Here is a 27,517-nt window from a genome sequence, read left to right as displayed (position 1 = left end):
TTTCAAATGATGGCTAGTTCTAGCTCTTGTATTTCACAATTCATGCATATTATGTTTATCTGTGAGGGAAATGTACAAGTACCAAATATTTCATTTACTTGTTCTTTTTAGAAAAAAATATGTTCATTGCAATGGGTAACACTCTTCTAACATTTATATTTCATATTGGTATTAAAGTAATGGATTCTAAACAGGCACAAATTCTTTTTAGCTGAGTGATGAAATCTATACTTACAGCTGTCCTCTTCTTCTGAAATACATTTCAGAATGTAACAAGCATAGATAAACCCAGCAAGCTGAAAAAGAGGAAAGACATGTATAGGATTAACATTTGAAAACATAAATACTGGATAATTCATGGCAGTTCTAGATGGATGCATGGCACTAAAAAGCAAGAGCAATTTTTCAGGACTAATTAAGCAGATTATCATTTGTCTTCCAATAGCTCATTTTGCCAAAGAACAGCCAGCAAAACAGATATTTTGTTACAGCTCACTGATCAATTTTGATTTCCTAAAAGTCAGTGAAAAAGGGAAGCATGTTTTATATTTGTGATTGGTGATTCTTGCTTTACAAGATGAATAATGCTGAACACCATGCCCCAGGCTTTGTCAACAGTGTAAATTATCACATCATCAAAATAGTACAGGAGAATTAGAATAAGCTACCTACTTACTGCTCCTCTAGCTCTGCTTAACTCAGAAAATATTTACTATTATTGGGTCTTTTCTGTAACAGAATTAAGTATGTTCTGCAAAAGTGTTACGTATGTCCCTCGGGTCCATCTGTGCATGTGTGGAAAACATATGATGTTATGGCTGTCTCTTATCTTGATGCACCAGACAGTGTCTCAATATCAGCCATCAGTGTGTATTGACGCAGTACTGGTTTTGGACCATTTTGGCACGTTTTGCTTTAAAAGGACACTCTCTTTGTACACAGATTGCCCAAGCTGGCTTTTAGTCCAAGTCTTTGTACTATTTTATAATATAACTATGGTTATTGACTCTGTGCCTGTTCCTGACCTTGAACTTTGGCTGTCCCCCTTAACTCTCAAGCCTGATATTGACTATGCCTTTGTCTGACCCTTGTCTGTATGTTATGGTGCTTTATTTGTGGTGTTTAGGATCCCTGTAGGTCCTCCAGCAGAAAGTTTCAGGGCCAAAGGGGCACTGGTGTTGGTAGGGTTTTCCTGCTTCACTTTACCGATTGGCCCTTTTTAATAGCGCGTGAGCTCTGAATCTATAGATCATAGCAGATGCTACTGTATATATAGTTTCTAAAGCCAGCAGAGGGAACATCTGCTACTTCCCTGACAAAAGAGATTTGGTTGAGATGAATGGAAAGGAAAAACACCCTCTAAATCAGGGATCCCCAACCTTTTTTACTAGTGAGCCACAGTCAAATGTAAAAAGACTTCTAGAGCAACTTAAACATCATAAAAGTTTATGGAGGTGCCAAGTAAGGGCTAAGATTGGCTATTAGGTAGCCCCTATGCACACTATCAGCTTACAGGAGGCTTTATTTGTTAGTAAATCTTGTTTTTATTCAACCAAAACTTGCCAAGTCAAGAATTTAAAAATAACTACCTGGTTTGGGGGCACTGAGAACACCATTCAAGGTGCTGGTGAGCAACATGTTGCTCACTAGCCACTAGTTGAGGATGCCTGCTCTAAAAGGAGGAAGGTGGAATTAAAGACATCTATGAATATCATTGGGTGCTACATTCAGCTTAACGTTACTGTTACTGTTCTCATAAACTAAATAAGTTAAAATTGGAAATGACAAATGTAAATTATTAAGGTACAGGTATAGGATTCATTATCAGGAAACCCTTTATCCTAATTACAGGAAGGCCAGCACCAATTGCTAAAATAAGCTTGTAGTCTGTATGTATGTAGTCAGTGGCTATTTAAGGGCAATAGAACAGAGGCCAGAAGGTTCCAATGTCTGGCAGGGATTGGGTCTGGGTTGTCAGGGCCCAGTGGATCTTTTCCTAGTGTCCCACCCCAGCCCAGTATGACCCTGTCTTAAAGAATGCAATTTAGAAGATTGATAAAAGGGCCTCCCTAAAAAATATAAAGATACCCTTATAAAAATAAATAAATAAAAAGATACCCTTATCTTGTGCAAGTGTCCCAGTGTGGTTGGGATAGAACCTTACAAGAAGGGCCTTAATCCTGTGCAGAGATCTCTAATGAGCAGACTTAAAAAAGAGCTCCACCAGGCAAGTTTCTGTTGTGAGATATTATAGCAGCAAGTATTAAAATCACCAGAGTTTTGACCCAGAACCCTTGAATTAGAAGTTTTATTCAAGCTATGTTGTGTAAACAAAGCCCCAATGTATCATGTTTAATGAAACTTTATAAAATCCATATTCATAAAATGCTCCCAAAAGCAATTTCAAGTACAATTACAGTTTTTCTTTTTCAAAAAGAATGTTATGAGGCTCATTTATGATGGTTGGGAAATGTATGAAACTAAATTCACCTGTTCTTTGCTCTTTACACCTTGCCTAATAATATTCCAATATTAACAACATTGACAACAAAGAGTGAGGAGGTCAAGACAAAAGGGCTTATTTATGACCACATTGCAGTGTGCACTATGTTTTTTTTACCCAAAATGCAGAAATTTTCCCTATAATTCCAGGGTCATTGCGCCTGACACAATAATGAATTGGACACAATAGTTCTGAACATTTTCTAAACCTAGTTAGTGTCACTTCAAAATCAAATGTGCAGACAATTCTGTAGGTGCAAGTATGCTGCGTCTATTGTGCTGATTTTACTGCCCACACAGGGAACCTGGAGCTGCTGCCAGGAAGCCGAAGCACCCTGGCAAAATTTTATCTTATCTGTCATACAGGTAGTTATTGCCATGGCAGACATTAAGTATAATGCTTTCTTGGGCCTGTGACAGCTGCTAAAAGGGACAAATATGTGCCCTCTACACTTCAGTACAGTTCAGCTAAATAAACCCTTATATATAATTCCTTAATGGCATAGGCAGAGGGTGAATTTTTTGTTTGGGGAGGCTAAATATGGGCCATACATAGACTGACCTACAGCTAATGTGAGACTTAGTGGATTCGCTGCTGGTATAAAAAATTAACCTCCCCACTACCTTTTTGCCACTGACTTCCAAAGATTCTGTACAAAAGTGCGGGTGGGTGTGATTTTTTTACCCTAAAATGCTTAGGATGTAAAAGCATTCATATGTGCACTTCTGTGAGGGGATCTGCAAAAGTTTGTGTTTGTTATCAGTTCACCTTTAAATTCATTTTAATATAATGCAGACTGATATTCTGAGACAATTTACAATTGGTTCTCTATTATTTTTAATGGTTTTTCAGTTATTTAGCTTTTGGTTCGGCAGCTCTCCATTTGGTAATTTAGCAGCTATCTGGTTGCTAGGGTCTTATTTACCCTAGCAACCAGGTAGGGGTTTAAACAAGAGATGGAAATATGAATAGGTAAAGGGCCTGCATGGAAAAACAAGTAATAAAAAATGATATAAAAAAAATTTTTTGGCCCCCCATTTGAAATCTGGAAAGAGGCAGAAGAGAAAGGCAAATTATTCAAGAAATATAAAAAAAAATAATTAAGTAGACCATATTGCAAAGTTGCTAGGAATAGGCCATTTTATAACATACTAAAAGTTAACTTAAAAGTGAACCACCCTTTTAGATGTGTTTACGTTAGTTTCATAGCAAGAAAGGCAGTGGGTACTGACACCCCAAGCACATTATATACAGTGAGACGCAGTCTGTATTTACAAAACCAGCACATTATATACAGTGAGACGCAGTCTTTATATACAAAACCAGCACATTAAATGCCATGAGAAGCAGTGGGTACTGATGGCAGATATTCAGGCCCTGGCACTATAACACTGGCATGGATACACCACATTGGCTCCACTGTAACTAACTAGAAATGAACAAAACAATGACAAAAAAACCCCAAAAAACTAGTAGGGGCAAAAAACAAATATAAATATAAAACAACAAATATATAAAAGCTCAATGAGCTTTTTCAGGGGAAAGAGTTAATTACCATCCATCTGTTAGGACAGGCCAGGTCAGGCAAAAACAATTTAATGTCAGCTAGTGATCCAGCCTTTAGAACTGTATAGTACCTGTGGGAGTGGGATGAAATCTGCAGCAAAAGTTGAGAGCTGGTTCTTAGGTAAAGTTTACAGTCTGCAGATTCTTCTTTTCGGTCTTCATTTCTGCACTGCCTTCAGTTTGTAATATCTCCCGAGCCCTGTCTGCATCTGTGCTTTGACTGGTCAATTTTACTGTCTGTCAAGAAAGCTGTGCTCTGATTGGAGAATCCACAAGAAGAAAGATCCAATCAGAGCACAGCAGAACGGGCTTGCAGGAACAGAAGATTTCCAGGACAGTGCAGAAACGGAGTGAGGTTTTTTTTTTCATTTCGTTTTTTTTTAATGTGCCGAGCAGGTTTGAGGAGGCTTAGCCTCCCCTAGCCTTTGATCTTTTAAAAGTACAGATAAGATATTCCAAGTACTGTATATAAAAATGTGACATTATCAGCCTCTAAATTTTTTTTATCAATGTATCTTCTACTTATAACAGTGAGAACCCAGCCTCACTACCAAAAATACAGTTAGGGTTGCAGCTACCTTCAAATAAAATTGCTTGCTTATTTTTACCTTTGAAAGAACTATAACTGGACAGCTGAAAATAAGGGTCATTTGTATGACACCAGCTTTCACTTGAACTGGAATGGCAAATTAGTCTTTTTTGGAACACACTAGTGTTGATAAATGGCTATTGCTTGGGAACACAGCAATCAGAATTAAAAAAAACAAAACCTACATGCCAAATTTTACCATAGAGAGAACAAGGGCAAGGAATATTGATTGCAATGCTACTCTCTAAGAAGACAGTGGTGATCCATACGCACAGTTGTTCTAATTATAGATCTTTCAGCATTGAACTTTGGTATAGATAACAAGAGGCCGGATTAAAGAAAAAAGTTAATATCACTATAATTGCTTGCTTTACAAATAGGCTGGTCTCATAGTTTGAAAAGCACTGGTTTAAATTATTATTGATGATTTTTTCTTACAGTACTGTAACACACAGCAGCATATTTTTTATTAAATCGCTTTCTGCATATCTGTAGCAAAAACAACTATGATTGAAAAAATAATGTGCAATCCTACTTAACAGTATTTATCATTGCACAACATTTTCAGATGCAAATTATCCATTTTTGATAACAGTACTTCACTTAAGGGGTCTCCTGATTATTTTTTTATTTATATATTTTGTAATGTCCCACTAAATGTGGAGGCTTAATCCCAAGTGTATACCCACTTAGAAGTATTAAATCTCTTAGGCTACTTCAACATATAATTGCTAATAAAATCCTTCAAAATGAAATGATAGTTACGATTTTCTCTTTGAAGTAGGTTGTTGCCTTTTGGCTACTGATCCGCTACTAAACTGCAGAAAACAAAAATTTGATGTAGTGAAATGAGCCACTCCTCCAATATTAATGGGCTTTGAAAAAAAAATTATAAAAATAAAAAATCCTAGACTGCGGTCATTAAAAAGAATCGTAAAGATTTCTTTAAAAGAGAATCATTGAAGCTTTCCTTTTGGCAGTTTTTTATGCTTTGATGTTGCTTTAAAAAAATCACTAATGCATGGTGAGATCAGCTGCAAGAATTCAAGTTGTGTGTTTCATTTTAGAACTGGAGAACTTTATGTGACTGTTCTAAATGTATGACTTCCATACTGATCTATTGCACAAAGAAAATAATCCAATGATGAGATAATATGTTAATGCAGGGCACCCAAGTATATTGTGTCAGCCATTACTTCTGGTATCCTCAGTTCTGCAGCAAACTTCCAATATTTCACAGAAAACTTTACTAACAGCAGTTTGAAAGGGTGTCCCACAATGATGGAGTAGTAGTATGGTAGGCAGATCTAGATATTTTATATAAGTGAAGCAGCTGACATTTTGTTGTATAAATATTCATATTTTAAATATTTTTAATATCTTTGTATAACCTAGCTTCCTATAGTATTTGTAAACCCTTATATGTCAGCTCAGACTTATTTTTAATTTGGTCTTTATTAAGATAGATGGGATAGCTGTTAATTAACATAAGCATACCATTTCACAAGCAAAGTTAGGACTAGTAACCAATCATCAGTTAGCTAGGCTATGTTGGGTTGCTACAGTTTAACTTAATTGTGATGGTTGGCTCCTGTGTATAGCAGTTCATTGACATATCATAACTATCACATATCTTGAACTCCACTGTGTGTTTTTATCAAAAGTGCTTATACCTTTGTAGGTATGTTGACCTTGCAGAGTGGTTCTAGTATAAACAGAACAGATATTTCCTTCATGATGCAGACATTCACATTGTTGACACAAAATGTCACAGAATGACCCATGTGCAGTAATGACAAACACCAGGGTAAAAAATATAATAATACACATATATAGTTACATAGTTACATAGCTACATAGTTACATAAGGTTGAAAAAAACCCAGAGTCCATCAAGTTCAACCCATCCAAGTAAACCCAGCACACACAACCCACACCTACCAATCTATACACTCACATACATAAACTATATATACAACCACTAATACTAACTATAGATATTAGTATCACAATAGCCTTGGATATTCTGATTGTTCAAGAACTCATATATACAACAGGTTAGCTGCTTTAGAGAAACAACCTTTGCCATCATGTAGCCCATACTATTTGTGTTATTGGCCCTTGAAATATGAAATCATATCTAGCCATAAATCTAGGGCAGGTTTGCATTAATACAACTTAGTAGTCTGCTAAAATGATGCATGCATTACATAACAATACTAACTTGACAAACAAAAAAAGGAGTATAGTAACTGAGTGCAGAAAAAGCACATTTAAATATGAATGAGCTGCAAAAGCAAGCATAGCATGGCTGTAAAATACAAACTCATCAACAACTAGGAATGCTTTTTTTGTATTAGATTTCTACTGCATGGTGAACAGTGCAGATATATTTTGGCTGATAAGAAAATTGCTTCTTTGGAATATTAGACTGATTATGTATCCCTTATTTTAATTAAGTTTTTGTTGAGAATACAGTATAATATTACTACTGAATAATCAAGAGGATTATTGCTCATTTACCAGGTTACCCACATAAACAAGCAACAAAACTACCAATCACAGTAGGGAGTTTAATGTTTTTAAATATCTACGACTGAGTCAGTCTTTCAACTCTGTATAAATGCACTGTGTATGCAATGCAGCAAAGCAAAATTAAGCCCAGTTTAATTTTGAGAGTATTGAAATTAAGAACGATGCAAAATAAATATGGAAAGCTCTTATGTAATCCAAGACCGGTGAGTACAAAAGGAGTAACCCTTAAGGTACTATTGAGTAGGTCTCTTAGATTATACTTGCCACTTTAGAGCTAAACATATATATAGTGTACATATGATCATATGTATTTTGACATTTTCAAAATTGTAATTAAGACCATTATGAAACAGACAGTGTGTCAAGGAAAGCTTGTTGCAGCATATGGCAAGTTTCAGTACAGGCATAAAGCAAACAATGACTTAATTCTGCGTGGGATAACTCTGTAGGAATTACACAGTGTAGTGTTAAAGCTTTCTTTTTTAGGCTTTGGGGAGTGCTATGGAGTAGTTTATTCATCAAGCTATTGGTATTTCACTGCCTCAGGCAGATGTAGTTTTTATCATTATGCTTCTCTGTGTGCCACCATATTCCATCAGCTATAGAGTATTGTATAGCTCAGATAAGGAAATCTGGTTCTTTTTTCTATAGATCTGAGAGAAGCACAAAAAGAATCACCGTTCAAAGCCCATTGAGCAGATGAATCACATTAAAAATCGACCAGGCTTACATAAAAACATCTGATGTAAAAAGTTAGTCATTCATTTAAATTGGCATTAAGAATACTTGGCTTACTCAGCAATGGCATAGAAAGGAAGAATTAAATAGAACATCTGTCATAATTTTGTAGACAGAAAAAAAATGTAATAATAAAAAGTACTTCATATATCTATTTCTATACAGTATCTATGTATATCTATACTGGAAAATATGGCACTTACAGGTGGCAATATACTATGAATTTATATACATTGTTATTTAAGTGTAGAAGGTTTGTGTTTCATATCTTATGAAAGTGCCTTACCACCAGCAAGTAACTCAAAGGGGCTGATTTACTAACCCACGAATCCGAATTGGAAAAATTGCGATTGGAAAACGAACATTTTGCGACTTTTTCGTATTTTTTGTGATTTTTTCGTCGCCGTTACGACTTTTCGTAAATTGTTGCAACTTTTTCGTAACCATTACGACTTGCGCGAAAAGTCATGACTTTTTCGTAGCCGTTACGATTTGCTCGTATATTGTCGCGACTTTTTCGTATAGAACGCTCGTAACCGGCGGGCAAAACTTTCAGACTTTGCATGATTTTGGAAGCCTCCCATAGGACTCAATGGCACTCTGCAGCTCCAAACTGGCCCAAGAAAAGTCACGATACTGAAGCTTGAATGAATCCGAAACTTTCGTACTCTGCGTGAAGGCTACGAAAAAGTTGCGACAATTCGCGCAAGTCGTAACGCTACGAAAAAGTCGCGACATTTTGCGAAACAGTCGTAATGGCTACGAAAAAGTCGCGACAATTTACGAAAAAATCGCGAAATACCGATCATTACGAAAAAAACGCATTCGGACGCCTTCGGACCGTTCGTGGATTAGTAAATCAGCCCCAAAGTGTCCTCACTAGGCAATTTGGGATTTACATTATTGCTGGTGGGAAGGAAATGTTTGCCAACTTTTGTCAGCCACATTGCTTTAGATTTATTGCGAGCGACAAAAGATCCTGTGTGCCTTAACCTCAGATCGTGTCATTTTCAGCAATAAAATGATGGCAACCGTAGTGATAATTGTACAAAAAAGTGTGTGGCAGATGGCAATGTGTACATAATGTGGGAGTTGGTTTATATGTGTATAAATAATATTTTATCTTTTACTATAATTAGAAAATGTGTCTTTAAAGTCATTATGGAGGTATGTACTTTGTATAAAAGCACTGTGCCTGCTGCTTAACAGCAGAAATTATAGAAATATTATTAAAATGATTGCAAGCTACAGTATATATATTCCACAATATAAACATTGTGCCATTGTGGCAATTTTTTGGTATTGTCAGGCCTGCTGGAGTAACTAGTGCACATTATGTTTTGGATATAAACAAAACAGTATAGGACTCGTTTACGTACTACCCCAGTTGTAGATGCCTTGCACTTCCGCATACAGGTAGTTATGCTTGGTCTGCTGGTTCGGTCTTGCCTCCTTTTGAGAATTGTATAAAGTGCGTCTATTGACCATAGAGGAAATTAAAAAAGAATCATGTGCAGGGGTCATTTTGATATGCTGAAATGAACAGGGAACAGAATAGTGATTCTGGTAAATCAAGAAAAAATAGGTGCAAATAGGCTGCATGCCCAACAGTTCTTACTGATGGCACAAATACTTAAGGCATTTCAAAAGATGTTACAGGTCTATGGCTTACAAGCAAACATTAATAGAATAACATTTCCATAATCCTCAACTCCCTTAACACATAATGAAGACATTGGGCAGACATTTAGTCACTGTGTGCTGGCACAGTATGGAACTGAACTACAGATTAATCATCAGCAAAACAGAGTGCAAGTAGCATTTGTCTCTGAATGATTCATATCACCATAGCAGCAACAGCAGAAACTAATAACTTTCGTGTTTTTAAATCCTTGACCAGAATTATAAGAAGCATTCTAAAAAGAAAATGCAAAACAAAATGACACCCGCAACATAGATTTCGCAATAGGTAGAATGTATTGCAGAAACACATGTGAAAGTTCTTATTAACAAATGTAAAGTATTAGTTTATTAATCTTATCTTTCTCCTCTTGCTAAGTTGTAAGTGGATCACAGAGGTTAAAATGCAATAAAGACTCAAAGTATGACTGTAAACAGCAAAATGATTATATCAAAAAACATAATAAAATAAATCAGCCATCTGTGACTTATATACATTGTGATTTTAGCATGTTTGTGTTTCATCTCTAGTTCAGTTTACTTAAAGGACATGTAAAGCCTACATTTGCCTACAATGTATATCAGTTAGGCATGTCTCCCCCACCCAAATGGCATCATTTGTACTGCATATATCCCCTCCGCTTGCCAGCACCATCACATTTTCCTAATGCAAATAGCAGCTTTCACCTGGTGGCCATTTTTCCTCTGATACATAATTGGATACATTTAAATCTGCAAACAGCATACACGCACATAAAAACTCTTATTCAGCATACATTTCATCAAGAATACAGGCTCACACAGGCAGAACTGTCTCTGATAAAAGTTCTACTTTGAGCACTGTAATGGTAAAGCTGAGCTCAGGAAAAAAATTGAAGCAGACAGCTAGAGCTGAGTTTCTATGGGAACCAGCAATGCCATCTCTTCACTGGCTGCTAGACTGGGGGCGTGTTTAGTAATCTAAGTTTAGAACAACTGAGCATGCCCACAAGCCAACAGCCAAAGCAAATTCCTGAGGGAGGGGGTGGAGTAGGTTACAGGAGGAGAAGCAAATCTAAGTGATTAAGGGGATACTGCAGCCTTACTAATAGCCTCTGGACAACCAGAGTGGCAGGTATTGAAAGATTTCAAAGAGGCTGTTCACTGATTAAATTTTTGTGTGAGGGGTTTACATGTCCTTAAAGCAAACTAATAAAATCAAGGTTTTCTTGAAAAATTCAGAGAAAAGAGGACCCTGAACTTTGAAAACAGTGCTTACTCTACAGTAGTACTTAGAGATGGTTATTGCATGAAAGGCCTGTAGCTTGTTTTATGTGACCCCGAGTTTCCTCACTGATTTACTTTCTCTGCTTTCTCTGTTTAAACTCATTATTATTATTATATTCAAATGTCATGTTGCCGTTTATCCCAAAGTGTGGTCTTAGGGAACTGATTATGTCATGTCTTTTTCGTTTGCAGAACTGCTATATTATTGTATTAATTGCATATGTACAGCGCTGTGGAATATGTTGGCGCTTTATAAATAACTGTTAATAATAATAATGTTTTTACACTGCCTCTCTTTTTAAGGAAGATGTTATTTATGCCACTGCTAGAAGACAGGTTTCTGTCTGTTAGATGTCTCTCATACATAGTTAAATAGTTAATTTGGGTTGAAAAGGACAAAAGTTCCCATTAACCACTCTAAACGAACCTCAGTGCACAAAATGATGCTCTGAGTCCTCAGTGAAAAGAAACACCACATTTATTTCCTTCTATTCTGTATACATAATCTTTTGTGTCAGAATTCCTTCTCTTAGAAAAATCCTTCAGGGCATGACACAATCCTGCTCAGTTTGATCCACTCTTCTCTATCCCCTTCCCTCCTCTGCTGTAATCTGAGCTGGGAGATACTGTATGTCTGTGTTCCCCACTAGTTTAGTATACATATATGCTTAAAGGGGACCTGTCACCCTAACAAATAATTACAGATTGTTTTCTATTGTGTTTGTTAAGCAAAATAAACTTCAATTACATAATATAAATTATTTTAAACTTATTTCCTTCAGCACTGGAATTCACAATTGCAGAAAACAGGCAGGCTCAATTTTGTGGACACTGTTATTAAGACAGGCTGTGCATCCTGCTAGAATCTTGTTTCTGTGCCAGTATGGGGGGACCTGATACCCATATCCATGCACTGGTTACACAATTAGATGGTGAGGATGGAGGGGAAATGTGAGGAGTGCAGTGACATCTAAAGAGTTCTGAATTGAAAGTGAAAGTATGCCAGCATAGAGGGTCAGGCAATATATTATTGACAGCTGGGACTTTTAAATGCTCATATAATGGGTATAGATGTATTAATAAAAAAATGACTTTGGGTTACATGTTTAATTTGAAAAGGGCTTTTATTATACTGCTTTTTATGTCTGGGTGACAGATCCACTTTAATATATATACCAATATGCAGTATCCAGTGGAGAAAAGTCTAAGGCCCTTGGACTTTCTGAGTATTCTTGAAAACATTTCACCTCTCAGGTTCTTCAGTTCAGCTGAAGCATTTTAAAGGTGACTATATGACCCTTAAGGGTTTAAAAGACCAGGGAATTCCCTACCACTCAGTTGAACTAAACAAGCCGTTGGGACAAGTGGTAAAATGTTTTTAAGAATACTCAGAAAGTCCAGTTGCCTTAGATTTAGATACTGTATATTATGACCTGGATCATTGAAAACTTTCATACATATGTATATTGATATATTAAAGTTTCTGTAGATCTAAAGATCACAATAGACTTAGATGTTATACTGTAGTTATTCAGGAAATCATCCATGCCACTCTTAAAGGCATTTAGATAGAATCTGCCATCACAATGTCACACTGCAGGGCATTTCACAACCTCACTGTCCTTACCGTGAAGAATCACCTTTGATGCTTCAAATTAAAGTTCAGTTCAGTTTCTCAAGTCAAAAGGGATGGTCTCTGGTTTGTTAAACTTTTCTAATGAAAAATATCTCTTGCTATATGTCAATAATTCCATTTAATGTACTTGTAAAGAGCAATAATGTCCCCTCACAAGCACAGTTCTGCCACAGTAAACAATTCCAACCTTAACAGCCTTTCTTACAGTTTAATTGTTCCACCCCTACTACCAGTTTAGTTGCACATCTCTGCACTCTCATCAGCCCATATCCTTCTTCAGGACTGGGGCCCAAAACTGCACTGCATACTCAAGGTAAGGCCTTACCAGATACCTATATAGAGGCAAAAATATGTTTTCATCCATCAAGTTAATGCCCTATTTAAGCAAGACAGCACTTTATTTGCTTTAGTAGCCACTGAGCCAACAGTTACACAATTTGCTATCAACAAAAATCCCCAAATCCTTCTCATTTAAGGATACCCCAACACGCTATCATTTAGTGTATAGCTACTATTTATGTTACATCTACCAAACTGCATAACCTTGCATTTCTCAACAGTGAACATCATCTTCCAATTAGTTGCCCAGTTCTCCAATTTAGTCAAATCTCTCGGCAAAGTGGCGACATTCTACGTGGGACTTAGATTTGTGCACAATTCAGTATCATCATGGTAGAAATAGTAATATACCAGGCATACACTGGTGAGGTTTTGGTGCTGCCCTTTGAAAGATAAATGACAAAGCATAGTAGTTTCCTTTAGTACATGCAGTTCTAGAAAGGTCCTCCTAGAATATGTATGATTTGTTTAAATTTATTGCTGTGGTCATACCTGAGTAAACAGCCCTAGAAGCTCTCTCTTTTTGTTTAAGATATCAGCTGCCATTTTAGCTTGGTCTGACTTCACTTCCAGGCAGCACCATGCAGGCAGGGAACATCTCCCAGCTCAGATTACAGCAGAGGAGGGAAGGGGATAGAGAAGAGTGGATAAACTGAGCAGGATTGTGTCATGCCCTGAAGGATTTTTCTAAGAGAAGGAATTCTGACACAAAAGATCATGTATACAGAATAGAAGGAAATAAATGTGGTGTTTCTTTTCACTGAGGACTCAGAGCATCATTTTTCATAAAGCTTACTTAGTTTTTACCCTTCCTTTTCCTAAATTCCTTAAATTCTGTATCTCGTCAAATTTTCTTTTGTTTTATATGTGCAATTAACAAATGAATTATAGGGTAAATGTATAAAAACAAAGTGATACCACAAGGGTCAGCTTTACCTGTAGTTTGATCACATATGCAGTGCCACCTAAATTTAGAAAAATTTAAAAAAGTTTTGCACTTTTAGCCTTAGCAATATACAAAATATATTTTAACTCTACTGTAACTTACCATACTGGTACAGGTACAGGAAATATTTAACATTACTGCTGTCAACTTCTAAATTTGAAATTTTGCTGCTTAACTAAGTTTTGAAGAAATATTGCAATTAAAATATAAAATATATTACTGTATCTGTAACAAATGTCTGTAACAAAATTAGATTTGCTGATCCATGGACTGAATTCGTTTTACAAGTAAATAGTTCAATGTGAGAAGAATAATGCCTAAGTACCTAAAATATCTCCTTGCCAGTGTCCTGCATTTCCTTAGGGCAGTGCCAGACACAGCATATTCTGTGCTGGAGTAGATATATGCCAGCATGGAAAAGGCCAGTCTGCACCAACAGAGATAATGCTGTGTGTGTGGCACTGCCCTTAGTTTATGATGCTTATGGGGCTCACTGGTAGAGGCTTGCACTCATTCTCTTTCTGGAAGTCAGGTGAATATTTACCAATTGCACCATATTGTGCATAAACCTAACAGCACAACAGACAGCAAAAAGGATGAGTTCCATACTCTTTCTATATTTGTTGCATTGCAATGGGTCACCACCCTGAAGTAAACATCAAAAACATAAAGCAAAAGATACAGCAAAGTTTTAGTTTATTTGCAGGACATGACAGGTAAGGGCAACAAGAAGCAAAGGCAACCACTGGTATCATCCACAGTAATATAAATATTAATGTTGAATATATAGCAGACTTTACATTAACACTTTAGGATATGTAGAATTATGAAATTAATTTAGCCATAACATTATTTTACATTTACATAGCTGGAGAAAGGGCTTTAAAATGCTATGCTAAAATGTTATTTTAATGTATGAGTGTAAATTGTTTACATTTACTAAAGGAAAGTCACCTTAAGCATTATACCCAGAATTAGGCTGGGGTATCAGATGTTCCCTAAGTTTTAGTACAAGGTTAGATCCTGTAATATGTCACTAACGGAGTGAGAGTTAGGTTGGGGTAGTTAGCAAAGCAGACAGATGCTATGAGCACCCTCTTAGTCAAAAGCCAGTGTAGGGACTCAAGGGGATAGATCCAGACAGAGGTCCCCAAACTTTCTTACTCATGAGCCACAGTCAAATGTAAAAGGACTTGAGGAGCAACACAAGTATTATAAAAGTTTATGGGGGTGGCAAATAAGGGCTGTGATTGGCTATATAAACTAACTTGAGGAGCAACACGAGCATTATAAAATTTTATGGGGGTCCCAAATAAGAGTTGTGATTTGCTATTTAGTAGGCTCTCTGCAGACTATCAGCCTACACAAGGCTTTGTTAGGTTGTATATCTTGTACTCGTTCAACCAAAACTTGCTGTCAAGCCAGAAATTGAAAAATAAGCAGCTGCTTTGGGGACACTGGCAACAACATGCAAGAGGTTGAAGAGCAACATGTTGGTCACAAGCCACTGGTTGGGATTTTCTGGACTCAGGGGTACAAAGATCCCAAAAGCCAGCCACTCTGAGGGCCTTGTACAGTGGGACCCACACATTTTAGTGAGTACTTCCAATGATCTACCTGTGCCTAATAACTGGTAATAAATGGTGTTTAAAAGAACTCTTAATAGACTTTAGCTGTGTCAGATGTGTCAGATAGTTACATACTTACATAGGGTTGAAAGAAGACCAGAGTCCATCAAGTTCAACCCTTCCAAGTAAACCCAGCACACACAAACCAATACTGACCTATCTATACACTTACATACATAAATCTTATATACCAACATCAATGCTAACTGTAGATATTAGTATCGCAATAGCCTTGGATATTATGCTTGTTCAAAAACTCATCCAGGCCCCTCTTAAAGGCATTAACAGAATCTGCCATCACAACATCACTAGGAAGGGCATTCCACAACCTCGCTGCCCTCACTGTGAAAAAGCGCCTACATTGCTTCAAAAAGAAGCTCTGTTCCTCTAATCTTAAGGGGTGGCCTCTAGTGCACTGATCCTTTTTATGAGAAGAACATCCCCAATATAGATATTGGGATATTAAAGACAGCTTTAAGTTCCACTTTGATTTATTAACATTCTATAACTGAGTAGACTACATATTGAAATAATAAGCTCTTTATTTTTCTTCAATAATTAAAAATGGGAGTAAGGATTTTTTTAGATTAGTAAAGCAATGTAAGGGTAGCAGCGCAAGAGTGAATCCTTCCAAAGTGAATCATTCACAAGTGAACAGAAAAGTGAGTTAGGAATTGACACCTTCTCTCTGCTTATTCTACAGGTAATTGCTGCACTATTCTATTTCCATCTTCACTGTGGCCCTGAATACTGCATTTTGCTAGTTTATTGGTAATTGCTTCACTATTCTATTTCTATTCTCAATTCCCAATATTGAATGCCCCTTATTCCTGTGCTGCACCAATTTGTGGATTTTATGACCCCCATCGTAAACTCATTTAAACAAACTTTTTAGTTCAGTGCACTTCTCTCATCCTGAGACACAGCTGAGTGATTTGATTTGTTATTTAACTAGCTGCAATCAACTCTGATTCCCCAGTCCTGTGTTCAGGAGTGGCCCAGCTTGCTCACCCTATATCTTAAGAACCTCATTTGGGAAAGCAGCGCAAGGGTAGCTGCGCAAGATTGAATCCTTCCAAAGTGAATCATTCACAAGTGAACTGAAAAGGGAGTTTAACAAGAAATTCAACAAGAGGAGGAACTAGGGAGCAACGGCAGAAGACCGGCCCAAATTCCCACTATCTCCTCTTCTTATCTCCCGTTCTCTTGTGCTATTCTTAATACCCGCTCTGTAACTAACAAAGCCACTTTAATTCATGATCTGTTTTGCTCCAAGTCTTTTCACCTGGCTCTCTCAGAATGATAATTGATCTCTCTTATGGTGGTCTTTCCTTCTCTCATACTCCCTGCATTACTGCCCGTGGGGGAGGGATTTGCGTTCTGCTCTCTCCTCATTGCCATTTTAAACTAATCCCTATACCTCCTACTTTCAGGTTTCCTTCTTTTGAGGTGCATGCGGTTCAGCTGTTCCACCCTCTTTCTGTGGGGGTGGCAGTTGTTTACAGACTTCCTTCTTCAAAATCCTTGGCTACTTTTCTCTCTGACTTTGAATCCTGGTCTCTGATCTTTTCCAAAAATCTAGATGTATTTGCATTTAACAGTGAGCCTTTTCCTCTTTCAGATCATCGCTACTAAAACAGTGTGCCCCTGTCCTTACTCCAGCTCTTACCCACATATTCAATTCCTCTCTGGCTTCTGGTACTTTTCCCTCTATTCAAACAAGCATGTGTCAAACCCATTCTTAAAGAGGCTACACTGGACCTGTCCTGCCTTTCTAACTACCGTCCCGTCTCTCTCCTGCCCCTAGCCTCTAAACTCCTGGAACGTCTTGTCTTTTCTCGTGTCACTAACTTCCTCCGCACCCATAATCTGCTGGACCCTATGCAGTCTGGTTTTCGGCCTGCGCCTTCCACTGAGACGGCCTTATGTAGAGTGGTAAATTGTGATGAGCAAATCTGTCCCGTTTTGCTTTGCCAATTCGCGAAACAGCAAGAAAATTTGTGAAACGGCGAAAAAAGATTTTTTGTCACCTGCTTTTTTTTGTGGCCCACACTTTTTTTACGCTAACGTGCCCAATTTTTACGCGACCTTCTTTGACACGACTGCGTGTAATTTTGACGCAACCCCTCCTTTTTTTACGCGACTGCACCCAATTTGACGCGCAACAAAAAGAAAATCCGGGTGGAGAATTTTTTCCGCGCCGAATTTTTTCAGAAGTTTCTCAAAACAATTCGCCAATGGCGAAATGTGGAAATTCGCTGCAAATCCATGCCTGGCGAAAAAATTCGCTCATCACTACTGGCAAATGATCCCCAGACTGCAGGCCAAGGGGATGCTACTCAGTTCTCATTCTCCTGGACCTTTCCTCTGCTTTTGATACTGTCGACCATTCTGTCCTTATGCAAATTCTCTATTCTCTAACCACTCCTTCTCTGTTGCTCTTGCTAACAAATCCTCTACCCCGGTTCCGCTTAGTGTGGGGGTGCCTCAGGGCTCTGTGCTTGGTCCTTTGTTGTTCTCCCTGTACACTCTCTCTTTAGGAGACCTTAGGGTTGATTCACTAAAGTGCGATAAGCGTTATCGCATGCTTTTTTGCTTTAAAATAAACGCGAAAAAACCCCGCGATTCGCTAAATTATTATCGCATGCGTTAAGTCACATATCGCGTGCGTTAAATAGCGTGCAACCGGATGCGTTAATTTTACTGCATTTTGTTAATTCTCGCACAGAAATAATACTAACGCATGATTCACAAACACTTTGACGCGCTGAATATTGCATTAGTCTGTGTGAAAATAAACACCTACTTGGGGCAGGTGGTATGTGTTGGCCCTAGAGTGATGCATTCTCCAGTTTGCAGGGAAATGGTCATTTTCAAAAAAAGTAGTTTTACGAACGTAATGGTGTGTATGGCTAATATGGCGTGCAAGTGATAAGTATCTCACGTGTGTTAATTAGCGCACGTGACAAGTAGAGCGCTGTATTAATTAGCGCGCGTTGCGTGAAATACCTCACGAAAATAGTCTTCGCGACTTAAATAACGCAAACAGCATCTCGTCTAAATTAACGCAAATATCCTTTTAGTGAATCGTGCGTTAAGACGTGAAAAATAAGACGCGATAAAGTTTTTAACGCATGCTATAAATAGCGCTTGTTTTAACGCACCTTAGTGAATCAACCCTCTTTTTCTTCTTTTGGTCTTAAATATCACTTATATGCAGATGACATCCAGATATATTTAGACACCCCTGCACTAAACTCTGATGTTCAAACCCAGATTGCTAACTGTCTCCTGGCTATCTCCTCCTGGATGATCTAATGCCACCTCAAACTTAACCTAGCTAAAACAGAGCTCATGGTCTTCTCACCCAAACCTGGCCCTCCTCCTCCTTTAACCATTACTATTGATTGCATGACCATCAACCCTGTTAATTCAGCACGCTGCCTTGGGATTATCTTTGACCAGTCACTCTCCTTCTCTAACCATATTAATAACACTGCCAAAACCTGCTGTTTTTTCCTTCGCAATATTGCAAAGATATGCCCCTTTCTTTCACAAGTAACAGCTAAAACACTAATCCATGCCCTTATCCTTTCCCGCTTAGATTTCTGCAACCTCCTACTAACTGGCCTCCCAGACTCCCACCTCTCTCCCCTGCAATCAATCTTAAACTCTGCTGTCAGGATCCTCCTGCTTTCTCGGAAGAGGGAACCTGTTCAGCCTCACTTAAAGGAACAGTAACACCAAAAACTGAAAGTGTTTTAAAGTAATTGAAATATAATGTACTGTGGCCCTGCACTGGTAAAACTGGAGTGTTTGCTACAGGAACCCTACTATAGTTTATATAAATAAGCTGCTGTGTAGCCATGGGGGCAGCCATTCAAGCTGGAAAAAAGTAGAAAAGGCACAGGTTACATAGCAGATAACAGTTAAGACACTATTGTATTCTACAGGGTTTATCTGTTAGCTGCTATATAACCTGTGCCTTTTCTTCTTTAGAATGGCTGCCCCCATGGCTACACACCAGGGTTTTTATAAACTCTAATAATGTTTCTGAAGCAGACACAAAACTTTTACCAGTGCAGGGCAGCAGTACATTATTGTTTAATTTCTTTGAAATATATACATTTTTTGGTGTTACTGTTCCTTTAAGCTCTCTAGCGTGGCTGCCTGTTAAACAAAGGATAGCATACAGAATCCTTCTGATAACATTCAAAGCCCTTCACTCCTCTGCTCCTCACTACATTTCTTCACTGGTCTCTCTGCATGTTCCTGGTCGTCTCCTCCGCTCCTCTCAGAGCCTCCGTTTTTTTACCCCATCCACACCCACTGTGCTTTCTCGTCTTAAACCTTTCTATCTCGCTGCTCCTTACCTCTGGAACTCTATCCCTGAACACTCACTAACTCTCTTTAAGAAAAAGCTCAGATGCTACCTTCTGGAGTGCTTAATGGCAAATGCCCATGCCTGGTGCACTCTTACCTTCCAATTTGTGCCTGTATGTTACCCAACCACTTAGATTGTCGACATATAGGCAGGGATCTCCTTCCTACTGTGTCTCATACCACATGGCACTTATTCCCTGTGCATTTATCTATATTTATTTATTATAACAGTTGTCCTCCCTGTGTGTAATTTTGTATTTTGTAAGATTGTACAGGCTGCTTACCTACCCTTGTGGTGCTTTATAAATAAAGTTATACATACATACATACATATCAGACATGAATTTTATGATTTAAGATAAATGCCATTGCCACTAAATGTGTGCTTTCAGCATTTTCAGCTTGAAGCACATTTAATACTTATTACTTGATGGAAGAACAAACAGATGCTTTATTGCACCCTTCCTTATAGCTTGTAAAGTAAAGTAAATTCTTGATATACCTGTACAATATGTATTTTTTCACTTTTTAATAGATTCCTTCTCAGTTTCTAAACTGAGACATACTAAAGTGTAATACATGCTAATGTGATTCACTTTTTTTGAAAAAATGTTTTTCAAGTTCAGATGCATCTGTAGATGCAAGTGCAAGGTAAATTAATGAGCAGCCAAGTTTGAAATCAAAAGCAAAGATCTGACTGGTTGCTACAGCCATTTATCTCCAGTCTTAGTAAACACCCCCCTATGTTCGCCCAGGAACAGTAACCCATAGCAATCAATAAACTGTTTGTTTTTGGTGACCAGTAAATACTACCTGATGATTGTTGCTATGTGATGCTGCTCCTGGGCAAACTTAGTGCCTTTTATTACATAACCCCATATATGAAATAGCATTTTCTTATATTTCTTTGCTGACCAATTTTTGGATAATAAATCCCATTCATGCAAAGGCAGTGATCTCACTTTATGCAGAATACCATCTGATATAGTTACAGTTTTTTACAGACAGAGCTAAAATTAATTTTGAGGTCTGCCAGAAATAGAGTCTACACATAATTAGGATTGGTTAAGATGAAATGCCTGCAGAAGAACCGATAAACTTTAAAGGCATTTCTCATGCAAGAGTTTGATAAACAGGCAGAATTTTTATTTCTAAGGCTAATTATAAAAAAGGCAATTCATTCAGAAAATCTTCATTTTGAGGGGCTACAGGAGCAGTATTTGATTTAATTCTATAGAGCTAGGGAAGTATGGAAGTCCCCATCAGCTTCTGTAAGCACAGTGCATGTGACACACATTGGCGGTATATGAAAAGCTATCACACAGTTCTCAGTAACATGTATTATATGGAAGATATGAATGTGGTTTGCTATGGTTAGCATTAGCAATGAATAATATCTCGTATCACTTCTAAGACCATAAATCTCAACATTTTAAAACAGTATAAGAGAAAGACAATGCCAGGAAAAATTCCTTTTGTTGCACAATAGAGTAAATGCAGTAATCAGACGGCATCAATATCACTCCACCATAAGCACATATATATAACTGACTTAACCACACAGACTTTAATAAGTCACTTAGAATCGCCATCGATTAAAGGAAAAGGAAAGGTAAAAACTAAGTAAGCTTTATCAGAAAGGTCTATATAAATACAGCCATAAGCACTTACAGTAATGCTGCACTGAGTTCTCTTTCAAAATAAACAGGATTTCTTGTCTCTTTGTTTTCCTGTGCCAGCATCCGTGTTGCTCTCTCCTGCTCCCCCCCCCCCTCAAGAGAGCTAACTTTATTTAATCCTGCAGGTTAAATAAAGTTTATGACCTATATTTATTTTTATGATACATGGATAATTATTTACAGTGCTGTAAAGACAGCATTTACTGCTAACTTTAACTGATGACTGATATAATTTCCCCTTAGATTGTTATGGGCTATATTACCACTTCTGACATTTTAGTGAGCCTGAGCTTCTTGTTAATATATAAGGACAAATGAATGATGCAAACTAAAGGTAAATACTGTAAGAAACCTGTTTTATCTCAAAACTAAATTTTGGGATAAAGTTTATCTTTTACTAAGGCCAAAATTTAATTCAAGTAGTTCAAGAACAAAAAACCTGAATGTGCTACAATAGCCCAGTTAAAGCTATGTCACTGAGATCTGTGGCATTACTGGTTATTTTAGGTCACCCACCATCATTATCTGACTAAACAGATAAAACTGGATCAAATCCAGCTAGGACAAAATCACTCCCCAACACTGGCAAAAAATTTTATTCCGAAAGATATAGCTTTAAAAAATGTGGCTCTAGAAAATTTAGTATATTATATGTATGTACAGTATGGGGCTGATTTACTTACCCACGAACGGGTCGAATGGAGTCCGATTGCGTTTTTTTCGTAATGATCGGTACTTTGCGATTTTTTCGTATGTTTTGCGATTTTTTTCGGATTCTTTACGAATTTTTCGGATCCAATACGATTTTTGCGTAAAAACGCGAGTTTTCCTATCCATTACAAAAGTTGCGTAAAAAGTTGCGCATTTTGCGTAGCGTTAAAACTTACGCGAAAAATGCGCAACTTTTCGCGTAAGTTTTAACGCTACGCAAAATGCGCAACTTTTTACGCAACTTTCGTAATGGATACGAAAAACTCGCGTTTTTACGCAAAAATCATATTGGATCCGAAAAATTCGTACAGAATCCGAAAAAATCGCAAAACATACGAAAAAGTCGCAAAATATTCGTTTTCAAGTCGGAACTTTTCCAATTCGGGTCGGATTCGTGGGTTAGTAAATCAGCCCCTATGTGTCCAGATGAAAAATAGAAAAAGGGGCAGAAAAACAATAGCATGGTCTATAAAGTCATCTCCAACTTCTTACTGCATATGAATACACAAAAGAATGAGCATGCCCAGGTCAGTCAAATGTGTAATCACTTGACAAAAATGTTGACAAGCATACCTATGCACTCACTGATGGGCTCAGGAATAAAAATTAAAAATGTTCCAAAAAATAAAACAAATGGGAATCCGAAAATAGGAATCCAAAAAATTATGAAATACTGCACGTCATAAAATATCTAAACTGAGAAAATCATCCTAGGATTAACATAAAATATAAAGATGCTTACAAACACTTGTATCGAGGGAAAAAGGTACATGAAAGATTAAATATCATGAACATCAAACATCCCACCAACTTACTTTCAGAAAACCACAGACATGCAAACAATACATATTACGTTCTCTTCATTTAAAGTAGAGGGGCGAATGGCATGCAGGCAGAAAATCCATTGTGGCTGCTTCCTGAGTAAGATAATGTTCAATTCCAATAAGTCTCAGTACACTATGTTTATCCAATTCAAGGGTTGTACAGGGTTTCTGTTTTTAGATGTTTTTTTACAAGAAACATCTAGAAAGGGTGAGCACAGAGGAACAGCCTCTTTTACTTGTGGACCACTCCACAGTTATTGCAACAGGGCTAGCTAGTGATAGAGGGTATTGAGAAGTGCAGCCCACTATAGGACTATGTGGATTTAGTGTATAGTATTCAGGTTAAAAGACATGTTAATCACCCACAAAAAATGTAATCCCTAAACAGCCTATTAAAAATATTTAAATACCTGATAATCTGGTTGTTAAAAGGTTAAAGGGGTAGTTCATCTTTTAATTTAATTTTAGTATGATGTAGACAGTGACACAGTTTGCAAATTATCTTCATTTTTTATTTTTGATGGTATTTCATTTATTTAGCTCTCTGTTCTTATTTACTGGTCTTATTTACCCTAGCAACAAGGCAGCAGCTTGAATGAGAGACTGAAATATGAATAGGAGAGAAACTACATAGAAAGACAAGTAATAAAAAGCATCAATAACAATAAAATTGTAGCTTCACAATGCAATAGTTTTCGGCTGCTGGGGTCAGTGACCCCCGTTTGAAAGCTGGAAAGCCTCCAGAAGAGGAAGGTAAATAATTAAAAGACTATAAGAAATAAATAATAAAGATTAATTGCAAAGTTGCTAGGAATAGGACATTCTATAACAAATTAAAAGTTCACTTAAAATTGAACCTTGAGTAAGCTTGAGTGCTATTCTGATATCTTCATGGAACTGCTGTCTTGCTACTGTACCTTCCCATTGTTCTGCTGATCGGCTGCTGGGGGGTAAAGGGAGGGGGGTGATGTCACTCCAACTTGCAGCTCAGCAGTAAAGTGTGACTGTAGTTTATCAGAGCACAGGTTACATGGCTGTGGTGCCCTGGGAAATAAAGAATATGGCTAGCCCCATGTTAATTTTCAAAATTAAATATAAAAAAAATCTGTTTGTGTTTTTGAAAAATGGATTTCAATGGAGGATTCTGCTGGAGAAGCTCTATCAACTGATGCATTTTGAAAAAAAAAACATGTTTTCCCATGACAGTATTCCTTTAATCATTTAGGATTCCTTATCCTCCTCTAACTCACTTGACCCCCTCCCTTAGGAATTTGCTTTAGCTGTTGGCTAGCTGAGCATGCTCAGTTCATCTCAACTAAACACACCCTACAGTCTATGGCAATGCTGGTTTCGATAGAAACTCTGCTCCTGTTGTGCACTCTGCTTGAGAAACAGCAGAGTGCACAGCATAAAACGTCCTCTCCAGAGCTCAGCTTAACTGTTATAGTACTCAATCCAAGCAGAACCTTTTATCAAAGTTGGTCCTGCCTGTTTAATCATGCATTTTTGATAACATGAACTTTGCAGTGCACATTTGCTGTTTGCAGGTGTAAATGTCACTGGCAAGAGGGAACATGTCAGAGGGAAAATGGCCGCCAGGTGAAAGCTGCTTTTTGTTTTTGAAATTTGTGATGGTGCTGGCGAACATATGCAGTACAAATGATGCAGTGTGGGTGGAGGAGATGTGTCCAACTAACATACTTGGAAGAAAAATGTAGGGTTTACATGTCCTTTAAAGTGAGAACCTCAATTACTAGTACAGTGTGATGACCCAGAGGGCTGACACACAACAAAGAGAGGGTTCCTTCATCATTGCTATATGTTTATATGCCTGTGGATGTTGTTGCATGGAGATGTTTGGGTTGGAACTGCTGGTGAATCAGCTGTAAGAAAGAGTCTGGATCTAGCGCAAGGATAAACTGTTTCAGTCAACTGTGGATATTTACACTGCAATAAAGAAAAAAGTGAAGAAAAGTAAAATGCCTTCTGTTTATTCTAAGCAACATAAGGGACCTATGCCACACCTTGGTGGTGGGAACTCGGCAACCACTGATAGCCTGTTACATGTATGAACTAGAATTTATCTTTAATTATTAGGCATCTGCAAATATCTAATTTCTTATGTGAAGACAAACAGACAAAGGGGGTGTTCTTTAGAAGAAAAAACTTAAAATCCTAATACAAAGTTGTAATCCGCACATTTGTATACAGAAACCTTGCTGCAAATTCATTCATGAAGTGAAACTGTGCGCTTCACCTTTTCTGCAACTCACTTTTGTGGGTCTGAACTTGTGGCTTCTTTAGCAGCAGCACCATCATCTCTGAAATGAGGAGCTAGCATAAGACAATCCAAAATTACCAGTTCAGATGGAGGGCACAGTGAATGAAACATTTATTGCGACCCCGCAGCACTTATTTTTGATAACAGGGAGCTCAGCAGGCTGAAAAATGCAGAGAATCTATTTAATCACCATTAGTTTCCTCTTGCTTCATGTGGAGAAAAAGTATCAGGATCAATACAAGTTCTAAAAGAATTACCGGCATGATAAATGAACAGAGCTACCTTGACAACTTTCAATAGCTTAACCTAGAATAGCAAAATAATTTTATGAGACATCAAACACATAAACCATGAGAGAAATAGTAATGTAATTTTAATTATTGTCAGAGCTTAAGGGTTTTGCACAACAAGAAAGATATGAAAATCTTGATTTCCTTAGGCTGTGGTCTTCCATGTTTTCTGCATCTATCTTTGCCAAAGGAAGGATGCTGTGACCTTACACATGGCTAGAAAAATACAGAAGGTATGAAAAATAAGATAGACATAAACTGGGAGCAAAATATATATTTTTATTATTTAAGACTTTTTCAGAATATGTATTGGAAGGAATAATAAGTATTATTTTACGAAAAGAAAAGTATAAAACTGTATGTTATTTTTTTATTAAGTCTGTAAACATAAATGTAGTCGCTGTTATCAAATGAATGTCCAAAGCTAAATGGGAAATGCACCAAATAAAGATTTCTCAAGGGAATACATAAATAAAGGCCACAGTTTTCTTCAGGTGTCATAATCCATAACAAAAAGTCATGTCTGTGTAAAAAGTACATTTATATTTATTTTTGAAAGTCCAGATAGTTTATTATTATATTGTGACATTCTGTGAACATTCTGTTGGTCTTATATTATTATAAGACCAGCATAATGAGCTGATGTAAAAAAAATTAAATGTGTTAATTAATTGTCCTTCTTTCCCATAACAATTTTCCAGCTAAAATTTATAGTACAGGTATTGGACCCCTTATCCGGAAACCCGTTATCCAGAAAGCTCCGAATTACGGAAAGCCCGTCTCCCATAGGCTCCATTTTAATCAAATAATTCAGAATTTTAAAACTGATTTCCTTTTTCTCTGTAGTAGTAAAACAATACCTTGTAATTGATCCCAACTAATATATAAATAATCCTTATTGGATGCAAAACAATCCTGTTGGGTTTAATTAATGTTTTATTGAGTTTTAAGTAGACTTAAGGTATGGAGATCCAAATTACGGAAAGACCCCTTATTCGGAATACCCTCGGTCCCGAGCATTCTGGATAACAGGTCCTATACCTGTACTACCTTATGACTTTGATGACCTAGATATTAACTAAGGGCTAACTTTAGTTTTCTATATAATGTACATTATGGGGCCCATTCATTAAAGCACAAATTTTCACTAATTAAAAGCACGATTGGAAAAATTAAGAGTAACCACGATAACTTCTGATGTGCGAAAATTCTTTTCTTGGTCATACAAAAATATCATGGTTGCAATCCGAAAGTCACAAAATTTCCGCATCGGAACGATCCTAAACGGTGCGAAAACCTTTCTGGCTTTGAAACTTCAATGCACGATTTTGGAAGCCTTCCATAGGACTCAATGGCACTCTACAGATTCAACCTGGCCAAAAGTTAGTCACAATACCCATAGGGGCCCATTCATTAAAGCACAATTTTTTTTCCGAAAAAAATCGCATTATTTCTAATTTTTGGAACTTTTTGTAATGACCACGATAATATCGTTAAAATTGCACAACTTTTTCGTGGTATTAATTAACTTCCACGAAAAAGTAGTATTTTTTGCAAAGACTACGTCCATTTCGGAGTTCATTCAAGCTTTGGTATCGTGACTATCTTTTGGCCAGGTTGGATCTGTACAGTGCCATTGATTCCTATGACAGGCTTCCAAAATCATGCATTGAAGTTCCAAAGCCAGAAAGGTTTTCGCGCCGTTTACGATTGTTCGGATCCAAAAAACAAACTACTAAACTGTGATACTAAATGCTTCATATAATTCAAGGTAAAAAACCAGAATAGAATAGAATTTTATTAAGCAAATAGTTAAAGACCCACCCACTGCATTAACTTTTTGCCATTTAAGATAAAGTGCAAGATTTTATACATCAAACCCTGTAACTTTCCCCACCAGCAAGATTATAGGTTTAAGTATAGA

General features: G+C 37.2%; 1 protein-coding gene across 2 annotated transcripts in view; it reads right to left on the bottom strand.

The window, feature by feature from the left end:
- Nucleotides 1-27,517, bottom strand: part of nkain2 (Sodium/potassium transporting ATPase interacting 2) — a 468,016-nt gene that overhangs the window by 36,459 nt on the left and 404,040 nt on the right. For both annotated transcript variants that reach the window (XR_004222782.1, XM_031902662.1), the window contains exon 5: nt 236-296. Coding sequence is in view for 1 of the 2 variants with exons in the window: in XM_031902662.1 (XP_031758522.1) it covers nt 236-296 (61 nt within the window). In the remaining variant the exon portion in view is untranslated. The remainder of the gene's footprint in view (nt 1-235; nt 297-27,517) is intronic.

The sequence above is a fragment of the Xenopus tropicalis genome, chromosome 5, assembly GCF_000004195.4.
Source record: "Xenopus tropicalis strain Nigerian chromosome 5, UCB_Xtro_10.0, whole genome shotgun sequence".
Lineage (NCBI taxonomy): Eukaryota > Metazoa > Chordata > Amphibia > Anura > Pipidae > Xenopus > Xenopus tropicalis.
Note: the sequence above shows the minus strand (reverse complement) of the source record. Positions and strands in the feature narration are given on the sequence as shown.